Source organism: Theobroma cacao, chromosome 2, assembly GCF_053813885.1.
Source record: "Theobroma cacao isolate CCN51 chromosome 2, ASM5381388v1, whole genome shotgun sequence".
Lineage (NCBI taxonomy): Eukaryota > Viridiplantae > Streptophyta > Magnoliopsida > Malvales > Malvaceae > Theobroma > Theobroma cacao.
In genome coordinates this window covers 11,605,024-11,629,089 of record NC_142640.1, presented here as the reverse complement: position 1 = coordinate 11,629,089, position 24,066 = coordinate 11,605,024, and the positions used below count along the sequence as shown (strand labels likewise).

The following is a 24,066-nucleotide window of genomic DNA, read 5'->3' as shown; positions in this document are numbered from 1 at the left end:
AGATATATCTCACAATCAAAGCAGGTTAAGCAAATTGTATGGAAACATGTATATAGCCCGTGTTAGCAATCTGAAGACAGTTACTGTTCCCTTTTTGTTTTATCATCAAACAATTTAAACTAAATTTTCCTATACATAATAATAAAACTGTTACTTCTACCATCCTCGGAAATCTCAACTCCATTATCCTAAATTCTACTTCACCCAAGAAGGCAGCAACTCAAACAATGCTTCCATCAAACGACCAGACACCTCTCGCTCTGTATATTTACATACAACTCATCTATGAATTATCAAGCCAACGTTGGCACAAATTTGCTAGCTAGTTTGCTTCTGCCGATATGCTAGAATCTGAAACACCAGAGGAAACAAAATAATGATATTCAGACTTGATTTTATTCGAAAACAGTTAACATTCTTCACAAATAATAATATAGACAGAAATGATTGTGACCCCTTAATTTAAGAATACTACATATGGATATGATTAGGAGCTATTCTCATATAAAGCTTGAAGAATGCTACAAGACAGAGATAATATCAAATACCAACAAATGTACTAACCAAATGATTTCTTCCAGAACTGCTCTTGACTTTGAGCCCTGCCAAAGTTTCTTGACCTTCCAAAATTTGTAGCGCATCCTCTGAGGTCAAAGGAGTTGGGATGGAGTGGTTGTCATCAGTGTTGTATTGTCCCTTTACCATTAGTATTTCTACTTCTTCAGCTCGCAATGGTGTCTGGAGAGCAATGTACTGTGCAACATAATCACTTTAATTTTTAGACAAGCATCATAGAAGTTGAAGCCTACTAAGGAAAAACATAAATGATAGATCCTTAGAAATAAGGGAAAAAAGGGTTGGAAGAGCAGTATAACATCAAAAATGCATCCAGCATACAAATAAGTTAAAAATTGAATGAGTTAAATTCACGTCAGAATCTTAAGTGGATCCAAACCTTACCTATATGGGCACAGCAATTCAAACCCTATGTATTAAGGTGACTGGGTTGGATTTGCGTCAATTGAAATCAGTTGCTCTCACATCGGAAATTAAATGGACGCCGAAAGCAACTCAAACACTATGTAAGGTGACTGGGTTGGATTGGGTCATGTGAAATCAGATTTTGCCCAATTTACATGCCACTATCTTTCTATATAATTCATTATACCCATTCAACCAATGCAAGTCAGCATTTGGAGAATGTCAAGGCTCATTAAAAAAGGTCATTTTCCTAGCATCTACCTTCAGCTACACAAAGATTGAGACAGTCTACATATTAAGCTGGTGGGAAAGAAATCTCACTTCGCATAGCTGCTTAACTGACAGACTGGGCCGACAACAAAGGTAGGGTTGCTGCAAACTGGATGTACTGTGTTCATCCACAGATATAAGCTTGAGATGAACATCCAACTGCAGGCAAAGAATATGCTTTAGTTATACAAAATGTGGAACTGCATACAGAATGGGGAAGGAGAAAAGGGAAAAATGAAAAAGAAAAGGGGGTGGGAGGGCAGAGAGCACAGAGAGAACAATCCCATAGCAATAGTGGCAGCTTAATACCAGTGATTGACCTAATCAGAAATCATAAACTAATAAAGAGTCCAACAATGTCCTATCATACCTCATCATTGCTTTCCTCCAAGCTCCGCAGGTACTCTACCAGTCTGCTTAAGCGAGCACGAGAACTCTTGCCACTGCCACCGCCAGAATTTCCATGTCGAGTGTGACTCCGAGCACCACCTGCCCCCCAAGCAAGCTTGTCTGTGTTCCAGACAAGCCCAGGAGAAATTCCTCTGCTGTCTCTAGACACCTCTGTATCATTTTCAACACAGCCACCATCTGAGTTTACCACTGATGAAGAAGGCTGGGATGGCCGAATTCCAGCCCGTCTTTTGCGCCTTCTCTGCCTCACTTCTGTGCAGCGCTCATCAGTGGAAGATGAATCTTTGCCTCCATTGTCATCATTTTCATCCTCATTGTCTTCAGATCCTTGATGCTCAGCCCCTCGAGAGTTCCGTCTCCTACGTGGATGAGTACTCCGATGATTGCGTTGTGACCTAGTCATAAAGCCACCTGTGCTCTCTTTACCAAGACTACGTCGTTTAACGAGTGCTTCTGATTGTCTCTGAAATATTTGGGCAATTGATGCTTGAATCTGGACGACAAAACATTGGGACAACCATTTGGAAGAACAGAGAATATGTGTCAAGGTCTTGAGCTTATAATAGTCCAATGATAATTCTCAGAACGAAGCTGTGAAGAGGGAAAAAAGGGTACCAAGCAATCATCATTTAACAGTCTATCCAGGTCACTATCTAGGACAAGGAATTGAGTTCTTCCATTTTTGGTATGATATCCCAGATCAAAGTCAAAAAGACAAATTGCAACAATAACACTTGTATCTGCTTTAATAATTATACAATTGCATAAATGAATGCACATAATGCAAGTAACATCAGGAAATTCATGTTAAGCACGTTTCAAGCCAACTGTATGAACAGAAATCACCACCACTATCTTCCAGGACTCTTATGTAGATCTAGAACATAGGATGATTGACCATAACCATGAACACAAGCACAGTAGTGAAAAATAAATGCATGTAGTAACAAAAGTACAATATATCTGACCTGCTTATTGCGAGTCCTTTCTTCTTCATGAAAAGCCAATTCCTGAGACCAAATGCACAGTACCAGTATTTGATTAGCAAGATCATGATGTAAGAAAGTGATAGCAGCATGAATAAAAAAAATACCTACTGAGCAAGCAAAAAGTAGAGAAAGGAAAGAACGTATACCTCCTCTTCATACTTATCAATATCTGGATATAAAGCTGCAATTAATGCATCATAGTTTGGATCATCTCTGAGAGAACGTCGACTTGCACAATGTGTACGGCAAGCCGGACACTCATTGTTCCTGCAATCAAAATCAAGTAAGCAATTTTGATTCTATGAGTCATCTATCCATAAAATTTTCAAACATTTACAAAATTAACCCAAACAAAGGCAAGACAGTAACAATCCATTTATAACATACCCCAGTCGCATTGATTTGTCAATGCATTCTCTGCAAAAACGATGCAGACATTCCATTACAGTTCTTGTTTTCTTTATGATTCCTGTACACACAAAAAGAATAAATAATGGTCTTCTACCAGATTAATGTCCCGCTATGGATGATAGGAAAATCTGACTGAGCTAACTAATCACATGAGGGTGTCAGAGGTTGCTTCTGATCAAATTCCAGAGCTAGCTAACAAACTGCAATGCACTATAAATACCTCAAGCAATAACCAATGGGATAACTGCTGATTACATAACAGCAAGATTAACAGTAGACTAACAAGCATACCCTGATGCAATCAGATATAGCAAACATCTGTTTCCTGTATGTGTCTCCATAATTAAGTATAAGCAGAACATCCATATTACATGTGTGAATACAAATACTATAGAATTACCCTTTCATGGTTTTTCCTTCAGAGAAATCATCTTTGTATATTTATATATATTCAACTAAATTCTGTTCTATAGACATGATAGGTCTAAAATATGACTAACCAACCTCCCCAGCTACAATTTACCTATCCCAAAAAGTCCCCAAATTGATAAGTGCTTTAATAATACATGCTCATATGATCTAAATTATCTGCATTTCTTAAGTAATCACTTCTCGTATTTCACTAAGGCTACATTTGTTTTGCAGTAAAATGTTTTCCAAAAAACATTTTCAGGAGCTAAGGCTGTTTGGAAGACTGAAAACAAAATCAAAATGGAAAACATTTTACAGGTCAACGGGAAAAAGACCCGTTGACCCCCGTAAATTGTCTTATGCCTTGAAAGGGAGCAAGACAATTTCCAAAAAACAAGCTCCCTCTCTGTCCCGACCTTCTTCTTCCTCTCCCCTCCTTGTGTCGCAACCCTCCCTGTCCCAATCCATTTTCTCTCCCACTTGATCTGCTACTTCTCATTCCTCCTCCCACCATTGACGGCAGCATCACAAGTCGTCTTGACCAGCAACCTTTCCTTTGTTTCCTTCTTTCCTCTCTTTCTTTCTTTCTTTCTCCTTTTTGGCTATCAAAACTCTCTCTCTCTCTCTCCTATTGCAGAGGCCACCAGTGGCCTGAACCTCCCACTCTCTTTACTTTCCTCTTTTCTTTCTTTATCTTCCTTTTCTTTTCCTCTTTTTCCTTTCTTTTTCTCAAAAGAAAACTCCTTTTTCTTTCAATAACCTTCCCCTCTCAAGATCTGTTGTCGGTTTGAAGAGCTTGGTACAAAAATTCAAAGCCAACCACAAATACTTCAATGAGCAGTACTATCTACCCAAAGAGCAGATCTCTAATTTTTAGATCCCAAGATTCAAGTTATCATATCAGTTTGAGGCTTAGAGACTAGTTAACTATAGTTAATCCCTCAAAAATAAGTTTTTTTTATCATGTACGTAATTTGAGCAATCTTTCCTTTTTTTTTTTTTCCTATTGCATTTGGATAATATTTGTTGAGTTTAATTAAATTGGTAAGGTTTTTTTTTTTTTGAAAATGAATAGTGGAAAATATTTTTCATAAGACGATCCAAACAACAGAAAATATTTTGAACAGTTTATCCAAACAGCAGAAAATATTAGATTTTCCCACATATAAAAAATTTTCCTTCAACAAGTTATTTTACAATTACCAAACAAACCCTAAAAACCATGTTATAGAATTTAGATTTACATAACATCAAAATCCCTTTCTCCTAATCCATTGAAAACATCAATAGAAAGACATGACCTGAATTTAAGCACCCTGAGTCAACAATCTTCATTTATCTTTCTTCTTATCTTCTCAACTTTAGATCTTTTAAGGAGAATCCAGATAAACAACTTTCTCCCTGGTTTTCTATATTAATTTATAGGTACTTGCCCACTCATGGTTAGAAAACTTCTTAAAATTTCATTAATTTTAGACTAAATCTTCTAATAGCATTAAGCAGAACGGTGACAATACTTTCCAACTCAAGCGATGTCAGAAGGAAAAATGAAATGACCATTATGCCTGATAGAATATTCAGCAAAGCATAACTCTATTCGAAGAAAAGGGACGGGAGGGATCTATCATTTGGGAATGAAATTTAAACAATCATGTTTAAAGTCACATTCAGTTATGTACAATTAAACTTTATATTTCATTGTAGGACACATTCAAATTAGATTGTGGATTTGTTCTGGTAATTCATCTTTAGTTACACAAAAAGCCTCATTTTAACTTCAGCACAAGCTAGAGAGAGGGGGAAGACAACATTTGAATTGTACAAAAACCAAGCAAAAAAGAAGATCACCATCAGACATTGCAACTGGAAAAATTCAACATGAATCTTAAACATTTAAGGAAGAAACCTCTCTGTTTTACATAGATATCAGGTAAATAAGACACAATTTGTTAATTAATACTACAATATGTGTATAAAACACACAACAATCAATTTGCCTCTTGCCCTTGTGATGGTTTATATGATTTTGAAAAGCAAAATTGAATAACAATGTATGCTCACAATAAAGATTTATGCTAATAGGATTCAAACTTTTAAAAAGGTCATGGGTTTGACCTCCACAGTATGTAAACAAATACAATATTTTTCATAAAGATACATTACACTCACATTATACATGTATCCCAACTCCTAACCAGACACATTCAATGGAAATACCAGAAGAAAAAATATCGAATGATAGGAAATTGAAGTAAATATTACCTAAACAAATTGGACATTGAACATCTTTGCGAATTTCTGGAAGTTCCACAAAGACAAATCTGGAAGAAAAACATATAATGTTATTAGAACTTTCTATCAAGTCATTTAATAGATATAAGTTGCAATATAAAATTCAGTGCATGTGCTTGAAGCTGGCAGCAAGCATGCCAGCAGAGAAATACATCTATTGCTATCATCAAGATAAGAAAATATTCCAATCAATGTGAAGCAAGTAAATATATGACTACAAGAATATTTGCACTGGATGGGTTTGAAGAGCTGGGTTTACCTACTTTAAAAGGGTAAAATGAATGTTTCCAAGCAATCATATAAGTAAAATGCCATAATGAGCAAGGAAATCCCAAAGTGTCAACTGACACATTACAATTATTCTGAAAACACTATGAGAAAACAAAAAGAAAAAAGGTGTTATTTTTGTGTGCATCTAGACAGATTAAGGGTGTAAGAAATACAAGCAAGCCCTAAATCTACTCAGTAAAAGAATCCTCACATGTTCTATATATATTAATATATAGTACTTAAACTAACAAAGAAAAGAATGGTCAAATATTATGGTTTGTACATAAGACAACACTCCCTTTCATTGTAAGTTAGTACCCAACCTCTGATTCCTATTGGTGGCTAGAATTGAAAATGGAACACTACTTTTTAAAACCCTACTAGATTGTCTCCACTCTTACTTTCTTTCTTGCTCACAGAGCCATCAGCACCAAATCAATAAAATTGGTAGTAGTATTTTACTGAGATGATATTATTTGAAGAAAATTTAAAAGACCAGGCATGTAGGCACCACCCCAGTACCGCTATATGACTCTGTGACTCACTGCTTAGCAAAGTTAGGCTAGTGACTTATTAAGGTTTTATCAGATTCCATGGAGTTGAACACATATCACATAATGGAACACCAAAAATCAAGGGTGAAATAAGAGGGAAAAAGAACAAAAAATAAATCCAGAATCAAAGATAAAAGTGATTTGGTTTAAAATAAATCAAGCACATTATGGACGGTAGAAGGCAACCAACTACAAGTATACAAGCACATGTTAAGCTAGTATTTCTACAAGTTGGTAACGAGCATGCGAAGTTTTTTACTTGATAAACATAGGACCCTGCACCAATAAAGACAATAACAAGAACAAATTTCAGTATTTTCCAGCTTTATGTGGTTACGAGCATGGACAGCACAGGACACGGATCGTTGACATGCAAAATGCAATCGACTAAACGATGAAGAAATAAATCACAAAACACAATGCCATACAGCGACTAACATAAAAACCCAACAAATAAAACGCATATCCCTTTCTTTTTAACAGCTAAAACCACCCAAAACATAATACAGGCTCCTTAAAAAATAAAGAAAACAAAATCGCAGCACACCCAACTACAAAAGCAAAGCCAAAGCTAATTATGCAGCTAAAACTGGATTCAAAATTTATTAACGACAACAAAGCAAAAGAAAAAATGAAAAAAAAATTATTGGCAGAAAAAGAGAGAGAAAGAGTACTCGGGTTTCTCTTGAGAAGTAGAAGATTGGCTTCCATCAGAATCTGAGAAAACAGAATCCAACAATCGCAATCAACTTCAAAACACGTGTTTCCAACTATGCATCGACCTACATATGAAAATAGTAAAAAGGAAAAGGACGTTACCATCTTCATCTTCTTCATCTTCATCTTCGTTGTCGCCTTGGAGTTGTACTTGGTGGTTTTCGTCATCTGGGTCGTGTTTATGATATTGTTGTTGTTCTTGCTCTTGCTCTGGCTCGGGCTCTTGTTCTTCTTCCAGTTGCGTTGTCTCATCTTCAGGTTTGTGTTGGTCTTCTTCGTTTCGAGATTGCTTGGAGAGGCTTTGGTGATGAAGGCTGGACTCTTCATCGTCGAGATTCTCTGGCAATGACCGCTTCTGGGCTGGCATTGATGCCTTTGCTGTCTCGATTCTCCGCCCTTTTCCTTTTCTACCAGAGACACCCAGCCGAAGAAGAGGAAGACGACCCAGAGATTGTTCACTTGTTTTTTTTTTTTTTTTTTCTCTTTTTGTATGGGTCGATAAAAAGAAAAAAAAGAAAAAGAAACAGTTGGGGAGAGATTTAGCTACTACTGCCCTTTTCTTTTCTTCTATTTTTTTTTCCTCTCTGTGCCAAGGCTCTAATAATGTTTATATTTAATTAATTAAGAAGAGATCACAATCAGCTGTTAGAAGAGCATATGTTGGCTCGGTGGGCGGCCTTCTATCTCTATCTCTACTCTTCTCAAATGGCCTGCTTCGGTCATTTTATTCTTTTTCCTTTTCTTTAAAACGATTATAGAGGTTTCTAAAATTAGGGTTAAACCTTTCTATGTTAAAATAAGTTGGCATAATATTTTTAAAAAATTTTAATCATTAAAAAATTTAATTAATTAATTAATTTTTGATTATGTTGAATCTAGTATATATATTTTTATTTTAATCAAATAAATTCTTATAATTAATGATTAATTAACTATTATTACTCAAAATATCAATCGTGACCAAAAATAAAAAAAAGAAAGAAAAAAGAAAAAAAAAGGCATGTTGCATTGGTTTTTTTAACAATTAAGTTTAAATCTATTTTTTTAAATAAAAAATTTTACTATTTAATTCATATTATACATAATTGAGTTGTTTATTTCAAATGACATAATATTTAAAAAAAATCTTTAAACGATTTAGAAAAATTTAAATAAATCTTTAATCTTTTATTACATTTAATTAAGTTTATATATTTTCATTTTTAACTTTTATAACTAATAATTAATTGATTGTCATTAATCAAAATGTACGTTGTCATTCTATGCTTATTTAACACTGATATGACATTGATGTAAAAAAATAAAAAATATCAAATGACCATATCATCATGTCATGTAATCATCTACTATGACATGTCGATATATATCATGTCAACACCACATTATATAAAATAACAAATGACATATTAACTAATAATAGTTAATCAATCATTTCAAATTCATTTTATAAAAAAGTAACTAATTTAATATTAGCTCCTTCCTCATATGACTTAACGTTGTGAAGTTATTTTAATTTTGCCTATTTTCATGATTTTCCATTAGGATATCACTGTTGCCAATGAGAAAAATCGTTTTTTAGTAAATAGTTCTGTATTTTGTTTTTTATTTCATTAAAATGGCAACAACAATAGTTACAGAAAAAAAAAAAAAAAGGACAACTATCAATGTGAGGAAGCAATAAGCATGCAATATTCATGAAAACAATATTATCACAAAAAAGAACTAAAAATAAGTGAAACTCATCCTTAAATTTTTAGTTCTTTTTATTAATACCAAAAATACAAATCATGAAAAATGTGGAAAAACGCACTTTTATTTTTCTTTCGGTGTGGAAAATGGGAAAGCACTTTTGAGTTTTGGCAAGCAGCTAGGCACGCATGCAGGCAAAATTATGAAGAAAACAAAATTAAAAGCTATGAATGACGTGGGATCTCATGGCTCATCTGTACATACAGTCCACACTCCGCACCCTATTTTATACTAATCGTTTCAGTCGAACAATTGCTACTACTACGTTGGATGATAGAACCAAAACCCAAAAAGCAGTCCAGGTTTCCTCAACATTAACATGTTGTAACTTTGTTTATGCTACACTAAATTGAAGCGGCAAAAATTGGCCATAGCAGATGCGGCGTGGCCATACTCCAAGCCTGCCCACCTGCCCCTCTGTTGGACTCATAAAAATAGTGATTTTACACAGAAATAATCAGCTTTTTCTTTTCTGTCTTATTAAAGAGACATGGATTAGCTTCTATGATTTGATAACCCAAGACATGCTATTAAGGAATGTTAGAAAGGATTGGAAAGAAAAGTGCATGATGCACTATCTGTCTAGCTGTCGCAAATATATACCCAGCAAGTTCTGCAAGCAAAACTGATGGGTGATGGCCGATGGCCGAGTAAAACTAGTCAGACAGTAATCAATTATAGAAAGTCATTCCCAATCATTTCTTTGTTGTGACAAACAGAGACCAAAGCAGATGTAGCAGAGCTGTAGGCATGTTAAATATGATCGTGATTATAACAGGTGGAACTTGGAAGTCATTTCTTGCGATGATAACAATGTAAGCAGTGCCATACGCTCTTACAAGTTACGGCTTACAAGAAACGTGAATAACCGAAATCAGAAACTTAAAAAAACAAAACATGTCAAAAACACACACATGACAGGTAATAACTCCTCCACCTTAAGACAAGCCAAGTGGTTGCTTATACTGGGAAGTTTCCTCCCGTGACATTAAGTTTGCCATGTGTTTTGTTTGACAGCAATAATTACCTTCGTCCTCCTAAAAAAGTAGATATCAGAGGCGCATTGAATCATGAGTAACCCTGTCATCTTCTAAATTTCACTTGAAAGTCTTTGCTACTAACTATTAAAATGATTGTGATTATAACAGATGAAACTTGGAAGTCATTTCTTGGGATGATATTCAGGGACCATATGCGCTTCGTTCTTGGCATCTATTCTGAAAACACTGGCACAGAGGACTCTAACTTGGCTGAATTCTATGCTATCCACGAGAGCGACTCTTTGAATGCCATTAGCTGGGTCAACAACCATAATAAAGCTCCGTGGAGGATGAAGAACATCTTGAATGCCCTTGAGGTTTACCTACTCAACAGTGTAGGGATCTCCTTCAACAACATCATACGAGAAGCCCATACCTTGGCAGGCGGATTGGCCAAGGCAGGCGGTGATAAGAGCTTCAAACTTCAGATCCTACTTTCAGAACCATCAGAGAAAGGTGATTAAAATGCTCATTTTCAGTTGGTTATTTCTGGAGTTTATTTGCTCAGTTGATGTCACTGTTTCATTGATGTCTTAAAATGCTTCCATGCTCTGTTTCACTTCACTTTAACTTCAGAACGTAGCAGGCCTCTATCCTTTTGTAGCCTGCTACTATTATTCATGGCATGCTTGATCCCTCTTTTGTAAGTCTCCTCTTGCCAGACCTTTAAGTAATAAAACTATGCCTTTCAAAGAAAAAAAAAATGTACCCGTGAAGGCATCTTTGTCTAAATGAAATAGCAGCATTTCCCTCATTGTTTTCTCCAACACGGGCACCTAACCATATATAGGTAGAACCAGAATCAAGGAATGAGTTTTAGAGTAGAATTACATCTTGTTACATGCCGAATCTAGCTTGCAAAAGAGGAGATAAAGGGAAAAGGAAATCCATACAAAAGAAATTTTACAATCTTAATCATCCCTGACATCTCATACTGCAATGCAGAGTATGGATGCCCATGTCATTTGCTGAATTTGGGGAGGAATACCACAATTCCATCACCATCAGCTGTAAGATTACAGAAATGCATTTGCACTTATATGAGCTTTATATTTACATTGAGTAAGACGAAAGTTAAAAACAAATTTCAACAGCATCTGAAGTTCCTCAAACAATAGAAAATCTCTGGTTGGTAAACCACTAACCCTTCCCTTCATCCTCTTACCAAGAAGAGTTAAGACTGTAGATAATAGAAACAGAATAATTTGCATATAATTACCTTATACTTCTCCCTTAGGCAGGTGTAACCAAATGTTATTAGAAGCACAATCAATCATTCTACTGTAAACCTTGGAATCGGCTACCAGTTCTAGACCATGGAATCAGTTAATAGCAAAATAGTATGAGTGAACAAATATCTGAATTAGTAACAAAGAAGAATAAATGTTCAAGCACTCTTAACAAACTACTAAACATAGATGCAAAATGTATCCATGACTCCATTCTCTTCAAGACAAGTTCATTTTCACATGATTAAAAAAAAAAATCAACTATAATGACAATATATAACATTAAAGGGCATGATGATGGTCAAGGCAGTACATGCAACAATATTCTAACCCAGCAGCATAAATGAGTTATGTAGTTAAGCCATATATTGCATATAGCTAGAGCCATGACTAGCAACTCTTGCACCAATAAATGGATGCCAAACTGCTGTTGCCTCTTCTATTTGACCTATATACAGATCTGCAGTACATATATAAAACAGAATGATAATATGACTAGCATTACATCCCTACAATGACAGAAGAGAGAGAGCATATATGCTGCAGAGCAAACAATTAGATCTCATCTGATCTGAAACTGTTCGTACGTGGAAGTTTCTTGAATAGTCAACTTAATCCTTCCCCTATCATCAACCTGCCCACAGATCATATCCTTCAACTGGGTGCCTGTTCCTTTGCGGCCTGAGCCTTCCCCATGAGATTCAGTGGAGTTCTTCCTCCGTCGCTCATTATGCCCAGCCAAACGCCTGCGACAACTTCTTTTGGCTTCATCAAATTCAGAAAGCACGTGGAATCTGCATCAAGTCAGAATAATCAGATAAACTTTTGTAAGAAATGGAAATTCCAATATATTCTCCTCCAATAAATTAGACATCGGAAAATAAAGATAGCATAATCAAATAGCAACAAAGCAAGTATATAGCATGTGACAGAAGAGGCGGAGGTGCAAGGGTGTGTATGTGTTAGAGAAGAAAGAGTAAAATATCCAAGATATTAGTCAATAAACATGTTTTTATTTTTGGGAAGATGAAAACAAAAATCACTGTAATTGTAGTAAGGAAAAAAAAAATCTTAGACATTGCAAGGTGAAAATAGCATCCAAATGCAACAAGCATGTACAAAGTGTGTGGCAGTTACTAAATTTTGAGTGCTTGTGAACTGTGGAGGGGAAGGAAAGAGTGAAAACGAAAGTTGGTATAATGTCCCAGCAATTAATAACCAAGCAAAGGAGGGAAAAAAGAACTTCATAAAATGAATAAAATCAACCTGAAAAGAGAGCAGTTGCAGTAAAATCCAAGATCATAAGCAAAGTAGATCAGACAAGTTAGTGAAATCATCTGAGTACATAGATAGAAAGGCAAAGTCAATGCATATTAAACAATAGACATGGAATATAATCTTCAAACCAGTCATGGATAAAAGAGAATAGCAAATCTACGAATACCAGTTAAATCAAGTTTTATTGCTTTAACGACATGTGTCCTCGTTTTTGCATACTCCTATAAAACAACATTATCCCAAAAATTGACCAAATATTCTGCGACTATTTAAATGAATTAATAAAAAAAAGTAATAGAATCAGAGTACAAGAAAACCAACAGCCTAAAATTGTAACTTGCAAAAGAATTATTCAAGATTTGTTCAACTGTTGTATCCTACCACTCTTTACTCAAAAGAGAATCTTCCTTTACCACTGAGAGTTGAAAAGGGGTGTGACTCTTGCTCAAGAAAAGCTACTGTAAAGCTTTAGCTATTGAGATTAACCTTGTAAATTCTTTTGAAGCAAGCATAAGAAAATTTGCAATTTTCTCGATACAAGTCAAACCAATTCAACTTTATTCAACAAAGCTTTCAAAATTTCCAACTTTTTGGGATCAATTACATGAATCATTAAAATCAGGCAAAATAAAGTTGCAAATTTGCCATAACAAATAAATAATCAATCATTTGACATTAATACTAACCAAAAAAACATGATAAAAAATCCAAAGGAGCAAATAAAAGAGCCGAAACCTGCTACATTGTTGACAAAAGCGCTGCCTAAATCCAGCCACGAGCACAACCTGAGCCTTGGAATGATTTTCACACACTTTATGCCTCCTATGATACTGCTTTGCATCACTCAGATCAGCCGTACAGTTCTCTGCCTGACAACACCTCATAGCACCAGCACCAGTTAACCCCTTCCTCCCAGACCCAGCAGCAGCAGCACTGCCACCAAGGACGACCACATTCTTCCTTTTCTTATCATCATCTTCCATAGACCCACCAAATTGCAGCTCACTCCCATCATCATCAGACTCCATATCTGCCTCCCTTTTCACCCCCTTCCCCATCTTTTGCTTCCCTCTTGCTTCCATCTTTCAACAAAATTAGTAAAACTTTTAACAATAATAAAGAAAGAAAAAATAGTACAAGAAAATATATACGTACGCTACTTACACAAGTACTATCTGTGTGAAGAGAGTGAAAAGAGCAAAAAAGCAAGAAAGAAGGAGAGGAAGCCACAAGTAAGAGAGGCGAGTAAAAGGATGAGAGAAAGAGTGGATGAGTTAGGACCACAAGCTCCATTTTGTTTCCTCTTTGCTGGGTCTTTTATGCGTGTGCTTGGTTGTGCACAGGGGAGGCTGATGAAAATAAGAAATTACTGAGAAAAGTCCTTATTATTTTTTCCATGTGTGCTTATTCTCGTGAATGGTGGGGCCCCGCAGTAGTTATATTATGTTGCAGTAATGAGTGGAAGCGTGATTGGCTGTTAGGTTTGTGTGGTTTGTTCTGCGGCGTCTCAAATTATTCAGGATGACAATCTTCTACGTGTTGCTTTGTCTATTACTACTTTGCATCCGTTATGGAATAATTATTATTTAAAATAATTTTAACTATTAGTCCGTTTGATAATTGAAAAAATTTTTATTTTATATTAAATATTTAAAAAAATTTATTATTTAAATTAACTCTCAAAAATATTTTTTATTATTTGAATTATTTTGTAAAAAATATTTTCTATCTTAATTGGTGAAGTTATTTGAGTGTGATAATTAGGAGTTGATTATAAAACAATAATATTAGTTGGCTTTCACTCATTTGAAATTAAAATTAGGAATAAAAGGGAAAATAGACTAAATAAATAATGATATTTACCATAACACTATAAAGATATAAATATTCATCAATTGTGAAAGACATTTAAAATCTATACTTATAAATGCGTATTCATCAAATGATAATCATTTAAATATTTTTTTATTATAATTATTAGTAAAATTTATTCAATTTATAAATAAAAATTTTAACTATATTGAATAATTTCTTTAAAAAATATTTTTTTAATTTTAATAGTATTGAATAATTTAAATATTAATATTTATCAAACATATACTCCTAGACTTAGTATTAAGAGTTTTTTTTTTTGTTTTCCAGAAAATGTCTTACACCCCTCAAAAGTGCAAAACATTTTACGTGATTAATACATGTTTTTTCTATTAATCTGTAAAATGTTTTATATGTGAAATAAATTTTTCGTTTTCTAAACAAGTATAAGTCTTGAAAATATTTTTTGAAAAATAGTTTACATTAAAACAAATGGTATTTCATTCTTTTATCTAATGATCCTCAACTGTAGTTAATGTAAGTATATTTATTTATTCTTTTACCTCTCTTTTATTGTTTACCAATATCATCCATCACTTAACTCATCGATGTATCTATTATTTTTTAGATATCTTAACTCAAACTTTATTATTTAATAAGGCATTCAAATCTTATAAATGCTCAAATAAAATTTTGAAATTGTTATCGAATCCGTATCCGAAATAGTCTAGACACTGCCCATTAAATAATGTATTAGTTAAAACCTTGATTAAAATAATTTTAAAATTAATTTTTATGTATATTATTAGTAAAAATTAAATTAATAGATTAAAATTAATTCATAAAAATAAATTAAAACTTAAAATCACATTTAAAACAATTAATACCTTTTAAAAAATATTACATTAATTACAAAAAAATTTATAAACAAAAAATCATATAGATATATATATATATATAACACAAAAATTGAATATTAAAAATTATTATTTATAATCGGATTCACCCACTACTCGAAGTTATGATGAGTAATAATTTTACTACTCAAATCCGATTATAAAATATCTCAATTTTAACTAAGCAAATCAAATACTACAAAATACTCAATTATAAAATATCTATTGACTCCCTACTTAAACATCAATAGAATACTTATACTTATGAAAATATACACTACTACACTAGTATCAACTTTTGATAAAGAAAAATGTCACCAGCTTTTTTATACAATTAGTAGGAGCATCATAATTACAAAATCTACTCCTACATGCCACTCTGACTTCGATGACTATCAAATAGGGAAATCACAAGTAAATGCCCAATTCAATCCCCATTCTGAGCATTTATCAAACATGGTTTCCTTAACATATTTATCCAACATAATTATTAGAGTAGTATTAATTTATCTTACTTTTATTATTTGATATTGTCTTACAATAAATAAAACTTGTAAATAGATCAAATCTCAATAGCTTAATTGTGTGAGTTGGTAACCAACAATGAACATAACCAATCCATCTCTTCTTTCCTTCTCAAATGCACCACTTATTGTACTTCATCAGCGGCGGGCCTACCTTCAATAAAGCGGCGTTACATGACATAACTCAATTGCAAAAAATATTTACTTATTATACTACTTATTTAGGATTTTATGTAGTTAATATACTAGTGAATTTATTAATTTTTTTTACAATTTTGTAGGGAGTGGAGTTAAAGACTCTAAATCAAATAAATTTATCAAAAAGTATTTTATATTAAATACTATATGAAAAAATAAAAAAATTTCATTTTATAATTTAAAATTTTATTAAAAAAATTAAAACCTAAATTACTCTCCCTTCCCAAAAAACTCAAGTCTTACATCTGCAATGACGTTTTTCTTCTTAGTCCTTGACTGTATTTTTCACTCTTTTAAAACAACTTATCTAGACTTTAATTGTAAGTAGTTTTCAATTCAAATTAAGTTTTTAAACGTTTCATGTCTAAATTTTTTTGATTAATTTGATAGTTTGGATCCATAATTATAATCTAGTTAATAGAAAATAGTACTGCATGTCAAAAAATATCTTTAAATTATGAGTTTTTTTTATTTTATAAATATATTATTTGATTATTTAATTTTTATATTTAATTTTATATTGTTTGTGGATGCTTATATTTAATTTTGATCAATGAATAAAAAATTATCATGTTTTAGTGCTTGAACTTGATAATTTACAATGTTACATCGTATTTTATTTAATTCTAATATTTAAGTTTATGTTAATGAGTAGTAATTTTTAACAAATTTTTATAATTTTAAATAAATAAACTGTGTAAAAATATTTTAAAAAAATTGACTTAGAAAACTCAAATGTAGATAATAATAACAAAATTCTACTAATAGTGCATGATATTTTTATTTTAAAATATTAAATAAATGTAATAAATTTACATTTTTTAATTTAATATTAAAATTTATAATTTATAAATTTTAATATATTTATATCATTGTTATTTTAATTATAACATCATTTAAAAAATATTCTTCGTCCTTTCGTATAATTCATAATAACTAATATGGGCAACACCTCGTGAGGCGATGAGTCTGGTGACGTGGGGCTACTTGATTGAGCAATCCTAGAGCATCGTCTTTCGATTATGGATTCCAGACATAAAGAATTGACAGGTGAAAGGATCCAGGAAAATGATGGTGTTGACCTGTTGGGACGGGAATATACGGGTCTCCTTATCTTTTCTTTTCTTTTTTATCATAATTAATCTTATAATTATGCAATTTTAATAAAAAATTATGTGAGGATCTCCACTTATGAATGTAGGTCATCCAATATTTTTATAAACTCTGTATAAATTCATTGACTTTGATTACACAATTGTAATCCATCACATTTTATAAATATAAGTTTCATATAATATTTTGATATATTCTGTACAATTTTTTATTGTTATTAAATTATCATAATGACATAACTATAATATTGATATATTTTTGCAATGTTATGATAATATTTATCAGTGTTTTTTTTAGTATATTCAATGGTCCAAACCAAAAATAAAAAAAACTAATGATATTATGTATGAATAATACAAGTTTTATTAATTAAACTTAATTTCTCTCGTGTGCGTTAACATTTTCATGCCATTCATCTTACAACTCATATTTCTTAATTAATTTTTGAGCTTTCTAAGACTCTTTGCGTTTGCTTTTACAGTTTGTTGACCCATACGAATACCATGACTGGCTTCGTGTGGCTTATCATACACATGTGTGGAAAGAAGAAAAAATGAAAGTTTTAAAAACTACACTAAAATTTAAGTCCATGATTTTAGATTTTTATCTTTACATGAAATGCGTTAATTCGGTCTGAAACTGTATATCGTTTGCTCTTTTATTATTAAACATGATTGGTTTTTTAATTATTTATGTTTTACTTTTTCATACACATTACGTGTACTTAATTGTTTTTATTTGTAAAAAAAGCGAGGAAATGGAGAGAGAGATTAATAAAAAATTAACAATCCAACTTAAACTTTTGTAAAAAAAAAAAAGACATAATACTTGAAAAAGCTTATGAATTATTTAAAAAAGTTCAAATAAGCACTTAATCTTCTTTTGCGTTCAATTAAATATCTCTATTTTATTTTAAGTCAAATAGAAATTTTTAACTAATAATTGACTGATTGTCATTAATCAAAATATTACTTGTCATTTTATACTCACGTGGTATTGACATAACGCTGATGTAGATTAAAAATGCATATGGTTATATTATCATACCATGTCATAATTTATTATAACATGTCAACATACTTTGTCAGCGTCACATGATAAAATGATAAAGGACATTTTGATTAACTGTTATTAGTCAACTATGAGTTATAAGGATTTATTTGGATTAAAATAAAAATATTAAAAAATAAAAATTTATTTAAATTTTTTAAAAATAATTTAAAATTTTTTTAAACATTATATTAAAAATGAAGAAGAGGTAGGCAGCAACCTTATCTAAACTTAAGGTATCAGGATTTTGAAATTCGTTTGCCATGGTTTGTTAGGTAAATTGATTAGAAAATCAATACTTTTTCCGATAGCAAACACATGTATGGTTATACATGTAGGAAAATTGAGCAAAAGATGTGGATAGATTTAGTATCCTTATGGTATGACCAGGGGTGAAGTTAGTCAATTTTTGTTGGGGAGTCAAAGACGAAAAAGAATAAAAGTTAAAAATTTTTAAAACTAATATATTAAACTTAACTAATAAGCAAAAGATTCATGATATATAATAAATTTATATAATAATAAATCAAAAGAAATAAAAAAAAGATTTATAATAATTTTTTAAAAAAATTATTGACGCCGGGGCGTTGTAAAGGCACCTAGGCGTTATGAAAAACACCAATCGTGACGAGATTGAAAACCCCACTAAGGTGAATCACCAATTTTGGCAAGGTTGAAAACCCCACTAAGGTGAAAAATAGCCAAAATCTCACTTTGGTTAGCTAGGCCAAAGATATTAAAACCTCTTACTCTTTAAAAGAGCTTAGAGAAATAAGCACTCCTACTTAAGAAAATATTATTTATTAACTCTCAACTCTGAATGTTTCGAAACTAAGCCTAAGGGTCCTATTTATAGTATTATAGACCCAAATCCTAATAAAACTCTACTCCTAGTTATCTAATACAATTAGAATAATTAATAAAAAATTTAAATAAAATAGGTGTTATATTCCTAAATAGAACATGACTATCCTAATCAAATACTAATTCTTAAAAGTATTAAAATAAAATTAAGAAAAAAATCCTAATTTAAATAAAATAAAGAAAAAAAATCCTAAATCAACTAAATTAGCAAAAACTAAATTTAATAAAATACAATCCTTGACGCTCCTACGTCAATTATGCTCGACATTTGAAAAATGAAGTGTGTTTGAGCAGTGAGTTATAAAGAAGAAAGTAAAATAAAAATAAAGAGACAATGCTTGCTGGCTTTAGCTTCAAAACATATGCAACCCATCAAGAATTGTATTTATGCACTATGTTGCTAGTTTGAAAATTAATAGAGATTCTCTATGTTAGTCGGTAAATTAAAATCAAAGAAATGAATTGATTTTCCTTTCAGTATTGATGTAAAGTTAGAGTGAAGTTTGTCCAGTAAGGATGACAACTAATGCTTGCTTAGATTTTTTGTAAACTAGAGAGCTCTATATGGAAATTGTACAAGAGCCATGCGTTCAAAAGGAAATGGCTTTAAACTTTGGTTGTTCTTGTTGGTACACTACTAGATTTTAGATGTGTTCTATTTCATTATATGCAGCTTATCTCATATTAGGAACATATCTTATATGTTTTTATTGCAATACTACCAAAATGAGGTAGCTTTTGCATGCATCTATTAAGTAACGAAATTTTATTAAATGTTTTAAAAAAAATAAGAAAGAAGAGAAAGAGAAAAAGAAGAGAGAGAAAGAAGTGTAGAGAAAGTTAAAAATTAGGACAAAATTGAATAGGATTTATGATATCATTTTATCAAAAAATCATTTTGAAAAGAATTAAAAAATATATAATACTTATTAGGGACCCTAATAAATATACTATCTTTCACTGTTAATTAAAATATATATATAATGAATAAAATATTTTAAAATTTTTGGGAGGGCCACGGCCCCCCATTACTTAACAACCCTCCGCCCCTGGGTATGACTGTAATAAAATTCTGTGTCCTTGACCTAATGCGAGTATTGTCAACGATAGCATCATCTGCAACTTGATTGGAAGTACTTGAGCTACTCGGAGTACTTACAAAATAAGACGAAGCATCAACACTTTGAGAACTGGTTGCATTATCATCTGATCTCACGGGATATGGAGATTGGTGATCAAAACGCTTTACCAATTCACTAATTTTTGACCAAATTGAACCGTCTGGATGCATAGTGTCCACTGTTGTCCAATGAGACTATAGAAATTTTGACACATAAATGATGAGTGAAGACACTGAAGCCATTCTTGTAATGATGAACAGACCCTCGAAGCTGTACACGCTGAGACTATCGGAAGAAATCGCTGTATCTTGATTTTCACAAGCATGATTTCGTGAGAAACATTTTTGCTCCATGGCATCCATTTTTGCCTTATCTTCAGTCACATTCAAGATTGCCCTGGATGTATAGGCCACTAGAGGTGACCCTTGTGGGAAGGCCTAAGCAAGAAACCAAGTTTTAGTTTCTTGGTTAAATGAGATACATATGATTAGCAATTGTAAACAATGTACATTTCAAAAGTAGGGTGGAAAGAGACCTACGAAACCTAGTCAATCAGTTTTGTATTTTGGTCCTGCTGTCATATACTTGTCGCAATACTTGGAAAGAAATAGCTCAACGCAATGTTGTGCACCAAAAATTATAGCAACACTACCATTTTGGCTTCCCTTTGATAATGCTTCGTCAACCTCCTCGGTAGTGCCATAGTTCTTCAACTTAGACTCATCAAATACAATTGCTTTACCAAAAGGTCTTTCACGAAGGAACCGGGTTCGTATCCTACAAAATCACCATTCCTTTTGAGCTCATTGATATCTACTGCTGTCGGTTGCAAACGTTGCACTGTTAACATTGAAGTTAAGCTTGCGGTGTAACTTTGGGTGAGGATGAGTTCCACAAAGATCCAGATAATAAGTATACATTTTGACACATTGTTCATTATCTTCTTCCTTGAAGCCAGGCAAAGTCATTAGTCAAGTATGCAGTGACTAATGAGCTTGCTTGATTAAATAATATTGTTCTTCAAAAAAGAATTATTTATGATTAGATTAGATAGAAATTTTACTTACTATAAGCAAAGACTAGAATTGAAAAGGAAAACTAAAAAACGGTGCCTACTTGTTGCTGCGGGGGACCTCTGAACTCGTTGTTTATACGGTGTTCCAGAACCCAAATTACTAAATCAGTGCAGATGAAAGCTGCCCTTGTTGTTAACCAAAGATCCCAACTAAGCGGCTTTAAGAATATCCGCTTATTCTTTTTCTTGTCATCTTCGATTTTCACAACCATTGACACATGTGACTGCAAGTATGGCAATATAAAATCTACATATTGAGACCGAATCGCCAGAATTGTTATATCTCCCACTACTGCATCAAATTTCTACAAGGACAAAGTATATATACATATATAGGTATTAGTATTAAAATGGAAGGAAGTAATCTGAAGAAAAATTGCTGTCTTTTCTAAAATTCTTTTAACACTACTTCAAAGGGAGGGGAATTCATCAAATTTGTGGTTTCCTTTTTTAGAGAAGATACGGTTACGGATTAGGCTAAACGCACCTGAAGGTTGACTTGGCTAAGAAGCTCATTAATTATACATTCCTGCACTTTGCCCGGAACCGATTGTGAAAGGAATCACCTTATGCGGAACTGCAAATGTTAATACCGCTAATGCCTCAAGGAAGACGTCATAGGAGAACCTTGATACGATGGACTCGTTGGTGTAAGGATCTCGTTCCACTTTGATATATGCATCAAAGCCAGGTTCAACTTCTTACCATTAATAGGTATTGACCAAACTTTGGGTCTAACTTTTGTGTTTCCTGGCCAGATAGGCGGTTTAAGTTCATACATGGAAGTTGAATATGCTACCTTTCCAGGTTTGCGTAGTTGCCCAATATATCCATTCTCAGGGGTCCAATAGCCAATAGCTCTTTCGTCGCTATCTACCACATTGATGATTTCAAAAGCTGAAAACTGCAACTGCCCTTTAACCAAATTGAAATCTCCATTGAGGCCTTTAAATGTGGTATGTAATAACCTATTTCTAATCTTTCGCTCTATTTTAGAGACTCTTATATCAGGAAACTGACTTGCATTTCTGTTGTAATTTTGTTCGATAACACTGGAACTCTGATCATGTCTAACCATTTCAACGGCCATAGCTAGTGCCCAAACAGTATCATATGCCCAAAAACCAAAAATGTTTAATTTGGTAGAACTAAAGTGAATCCCACTTTTCCATTTCCGTTTAAATTTTTCAAGGCTCTTCGAATGCAGTACGTATGGCCTTATACCTAACACACCTTTCATTGAACCGAGGACCCTTGCTCCCATGGGATCTAACAAACTCGATAGTCCATCAGTGATGATCCATGCGTATCCTTCACTATTCATGCCTGCTTCTTTTACAAGTAAAAAGAGATCAGACCCTAAGGAAGAAGTCATATGTACCAAAATCACTTTCGTCTGCTTAGCCATTAGCTTGTTTAGCATTTTTCAAATCCTCAATCTCGTTGAGTTTGGGGAGATGGAAAACCTGAAAGATACCCAAATGTCAAATTGTCGAAATTCATCCGCTAGGTAGGGAATCAAATCACTTCCATATTCTGTGTCCTCATATAAAAGGATTATTTCGTGCCATCCATATGCTTGAACAAGGGTCGCGATGGCTTTCGCCTAAGTGCTCTTATCTAGGGCTGTCCGAATAAAGAAAAGGCTTTGGGTTGTAGAGAGCGAGTGACTTGTGGCTGAAAAAGAAATAATGGGAACTTGAGCTTTCTCACCCACATCTATCACAAATCTAGCTTGCATTGACCTTTGGGGGCCCGGAATAGCATTAACTTCTTCCTTATAAATCAAATCTAGAGCTGCAATTTGTATGGATATATATGATCAAAAGAAGCAATTAACTATATTAACCATTTGGAACAAATGTATTCCATATATAAATTTATAGAATTCATTTTTTCAAACTGCAAAAGCACTCTGGAATTAATGAAACAAAGTTTAAGACTTCTTCCAATATGCAGCTCTAATACATTCAAGGACTGCATGATGCCTAACTATATATAGATAAAAGACAGGTTAATAGATCAGTTGGCATATTCGGCTTACACCTAATTAGACGATTGAGTTTATCAAGTAAATTATCTTTGTAACACCAAATGCTGTTATGGGGATAAAATACTTGTAAAAGCAGCACCAAGAACATCATTCGAGTCCCTAAAGTGTAGATATAATCTTGTTCTGAAGTTGGGATAAGTAGTATAAAAATGGGGAATTTTTTTTAACCTTTAAAAATAACTTTTTTTGTAAATAAGCCTCCAGATAATTTTAACTGTTTTTAACCAAAAAAATAGATTTTGGGATAAAAATGCCCTTAACGAGCCATCTTTAGAATTATCGTCCAACTGCAAACACAAATAATTATTTTCCTCAAAAACATCCATTTTTTTCGCGAAGCTTGTGCAAAACAAAATAATGTTGTATGATATGGTTTTTTAGAGATTTTAGACATGACATTCAGATAATAGGAGAAGAGTGATATTAAACCGAACAAGGAACCGGTCGTTATGAATCGAAAGCTTGGAGAATAATGTGAAACCAGAAATCCGTGATACGGTGGTGAATCGAAAGGAGAAAGATGTGAATCTAAAGCACGAAATGGCCGTGCTACAGCAGGCCATATGTGAGACGGCTATGGCAGGGCAGGGTTTAGAGTTTGTGAAACAGTATGTTCAAAATGTGTGACACTACATGGTGGGAATGTGTGGCAGAGCTGTGACACGAAAGGGTTTAGAGTTTGTGACACGACATGATTGGAATGTGTGACACAGCTGTGACACGACAGGGTTTAGAGTTTGTGACACACCATGGTGGGA

At 33.0% G+C, this 24,066-nt stretch overlaps 2 protein-coding genes and 1 pseudogene across 5 annotated transcripts; all 3 read right to left on the bottom strand.

Moving 5' to 3' along the window:
- Window positions 1–7: 7 nt before the first annotated feature.
- Window positions 8–7,890, bottom strand: LOC18608741 (putative E3 ubiquitin-protein ligase RING1a). The gene is made up of 10 exons (XM_007043575.3): window positions 7,409–7,890; window positions 7,264–7,306; window positions 5,736–5,794; window positions 3,039–3,120; window positions 2,798–2,918; window positions 2,631–2,672; window positions 1,622–2,155; window positions 1,303–1,410; window positions 565–753; window positions 8–351 (listed from the first exon to the last, which is right to left on the bottom strand). Exons 1-10 carry the CDS (start codon window positions 7,671–7,673, stop codon window positions 319–321), a joined length of 1,476 nt encoding a protein of 491 aa, XP_007043637.3. The 5' UTR covers window positions 7,674–7,890; the 3' UTR covers window positions 8–318.
- A 1,884-nt stretch (window positions 7,891–9,774) lies between these two features.
- On the bottom strand, window positions 9,775–13,947 carry LOC18608739 (squamosa promoter-binding-like protein 4). Of its 4 annotated transcripts, XR_016024643.1 has the most exons (6): window positions 13,767–13,947; window positions 13,338–13,684; window positions 11,912–12,118; window positions 11,315–11,404; window positions 10,989–11,103; window positions 9,775–10,871 (listed from the first exon to the last, which is right to left on the bottom strand). XR_016024643.1 is itself a non-coding variant. In XM_088803653.1 (4 exons), the coding sequence occupies exons 1-4, from the start codon at window positions 13,893–13,895 to the stop codon at window positions 11,100–11,102; spliced, it is 687 nt and encodes a 228-aa protein (XP_088659779.1). In that variant the 5' UTR covers window positions 13,896–13,946; the 3' UTR covers window positions 9,775–11,099. The 4 variants fall into 4 exon arrangements, 2 of the variants coding, with proteins under 2 accessions (XP_088659779.1, XP_007043635.3); XR_016024642.1 differs by having other exon boundaries at window positions 9,775–11,103; XM_088803653.1 differs by lacking the exon at window positions 11,315–11,404 and having other exon boundaries at window positions 9,775–11,103; window positions 13,767–13,946.
- Window positions 13,948–20,056: 6,109 nt separating this feature from the next.
- Window positions 20,057–23,634, bottom strand: LOC18608738 (glutamate receptor 2.8-like; annotated as a pseudogene).
- Between the last annotated feature and the right edge of the window lie 432 nt (window positions 23,635–24,066).

Excerpts from the sequence above, each read along its gene's own strand:
- LOC18608739 (XM_007043573.3), bottom strand. The coding sequence starts at position 13,895 with ATGGAGCTTGTGGTCCTAACTCATCCACTCTTTCTCTCATCCTTTTAC. Across the intron at positions 13,685-13,766 it reads TTCACACAGATAGTACTTGT|ATGGAAGCAAGAGGGAAGCA; the intron begins GTAAGTAGCGTA and ends TTTTGTTGAAAG. Across the intron at positions 12,119-13,337 it reads TTTTGTCAACAATGTAGCAG|ATTCCACGTGCTTTCTGAAT; the intron begins GTTTCGGCTCTT and ends GACTTGATGCAG.
- LOC18608741 (XM_007043575.3), bottom strand. The coding sequence starts at position 7,673 with ATGCCAGCCCAGAAGCGGTCATTGCCAGAGAATCTCGACGATGAAGAG. Across the intron at positions 2,673-2,797 it reads TTGATAAGTATGAAGAGGAG|GAATTGGCTTTTCATGAAGA; the intron begins GTATACGTTCTT and ends ATTTGGTCTCAG. Across the intron at positions 2,156-2,630 it reads AAAGGACTCGCAATAAGCAG|ATTCAAGCATCAATTGCCCA; the intron begins GTCAGATATATT and ends TTTGTCGTCCAG.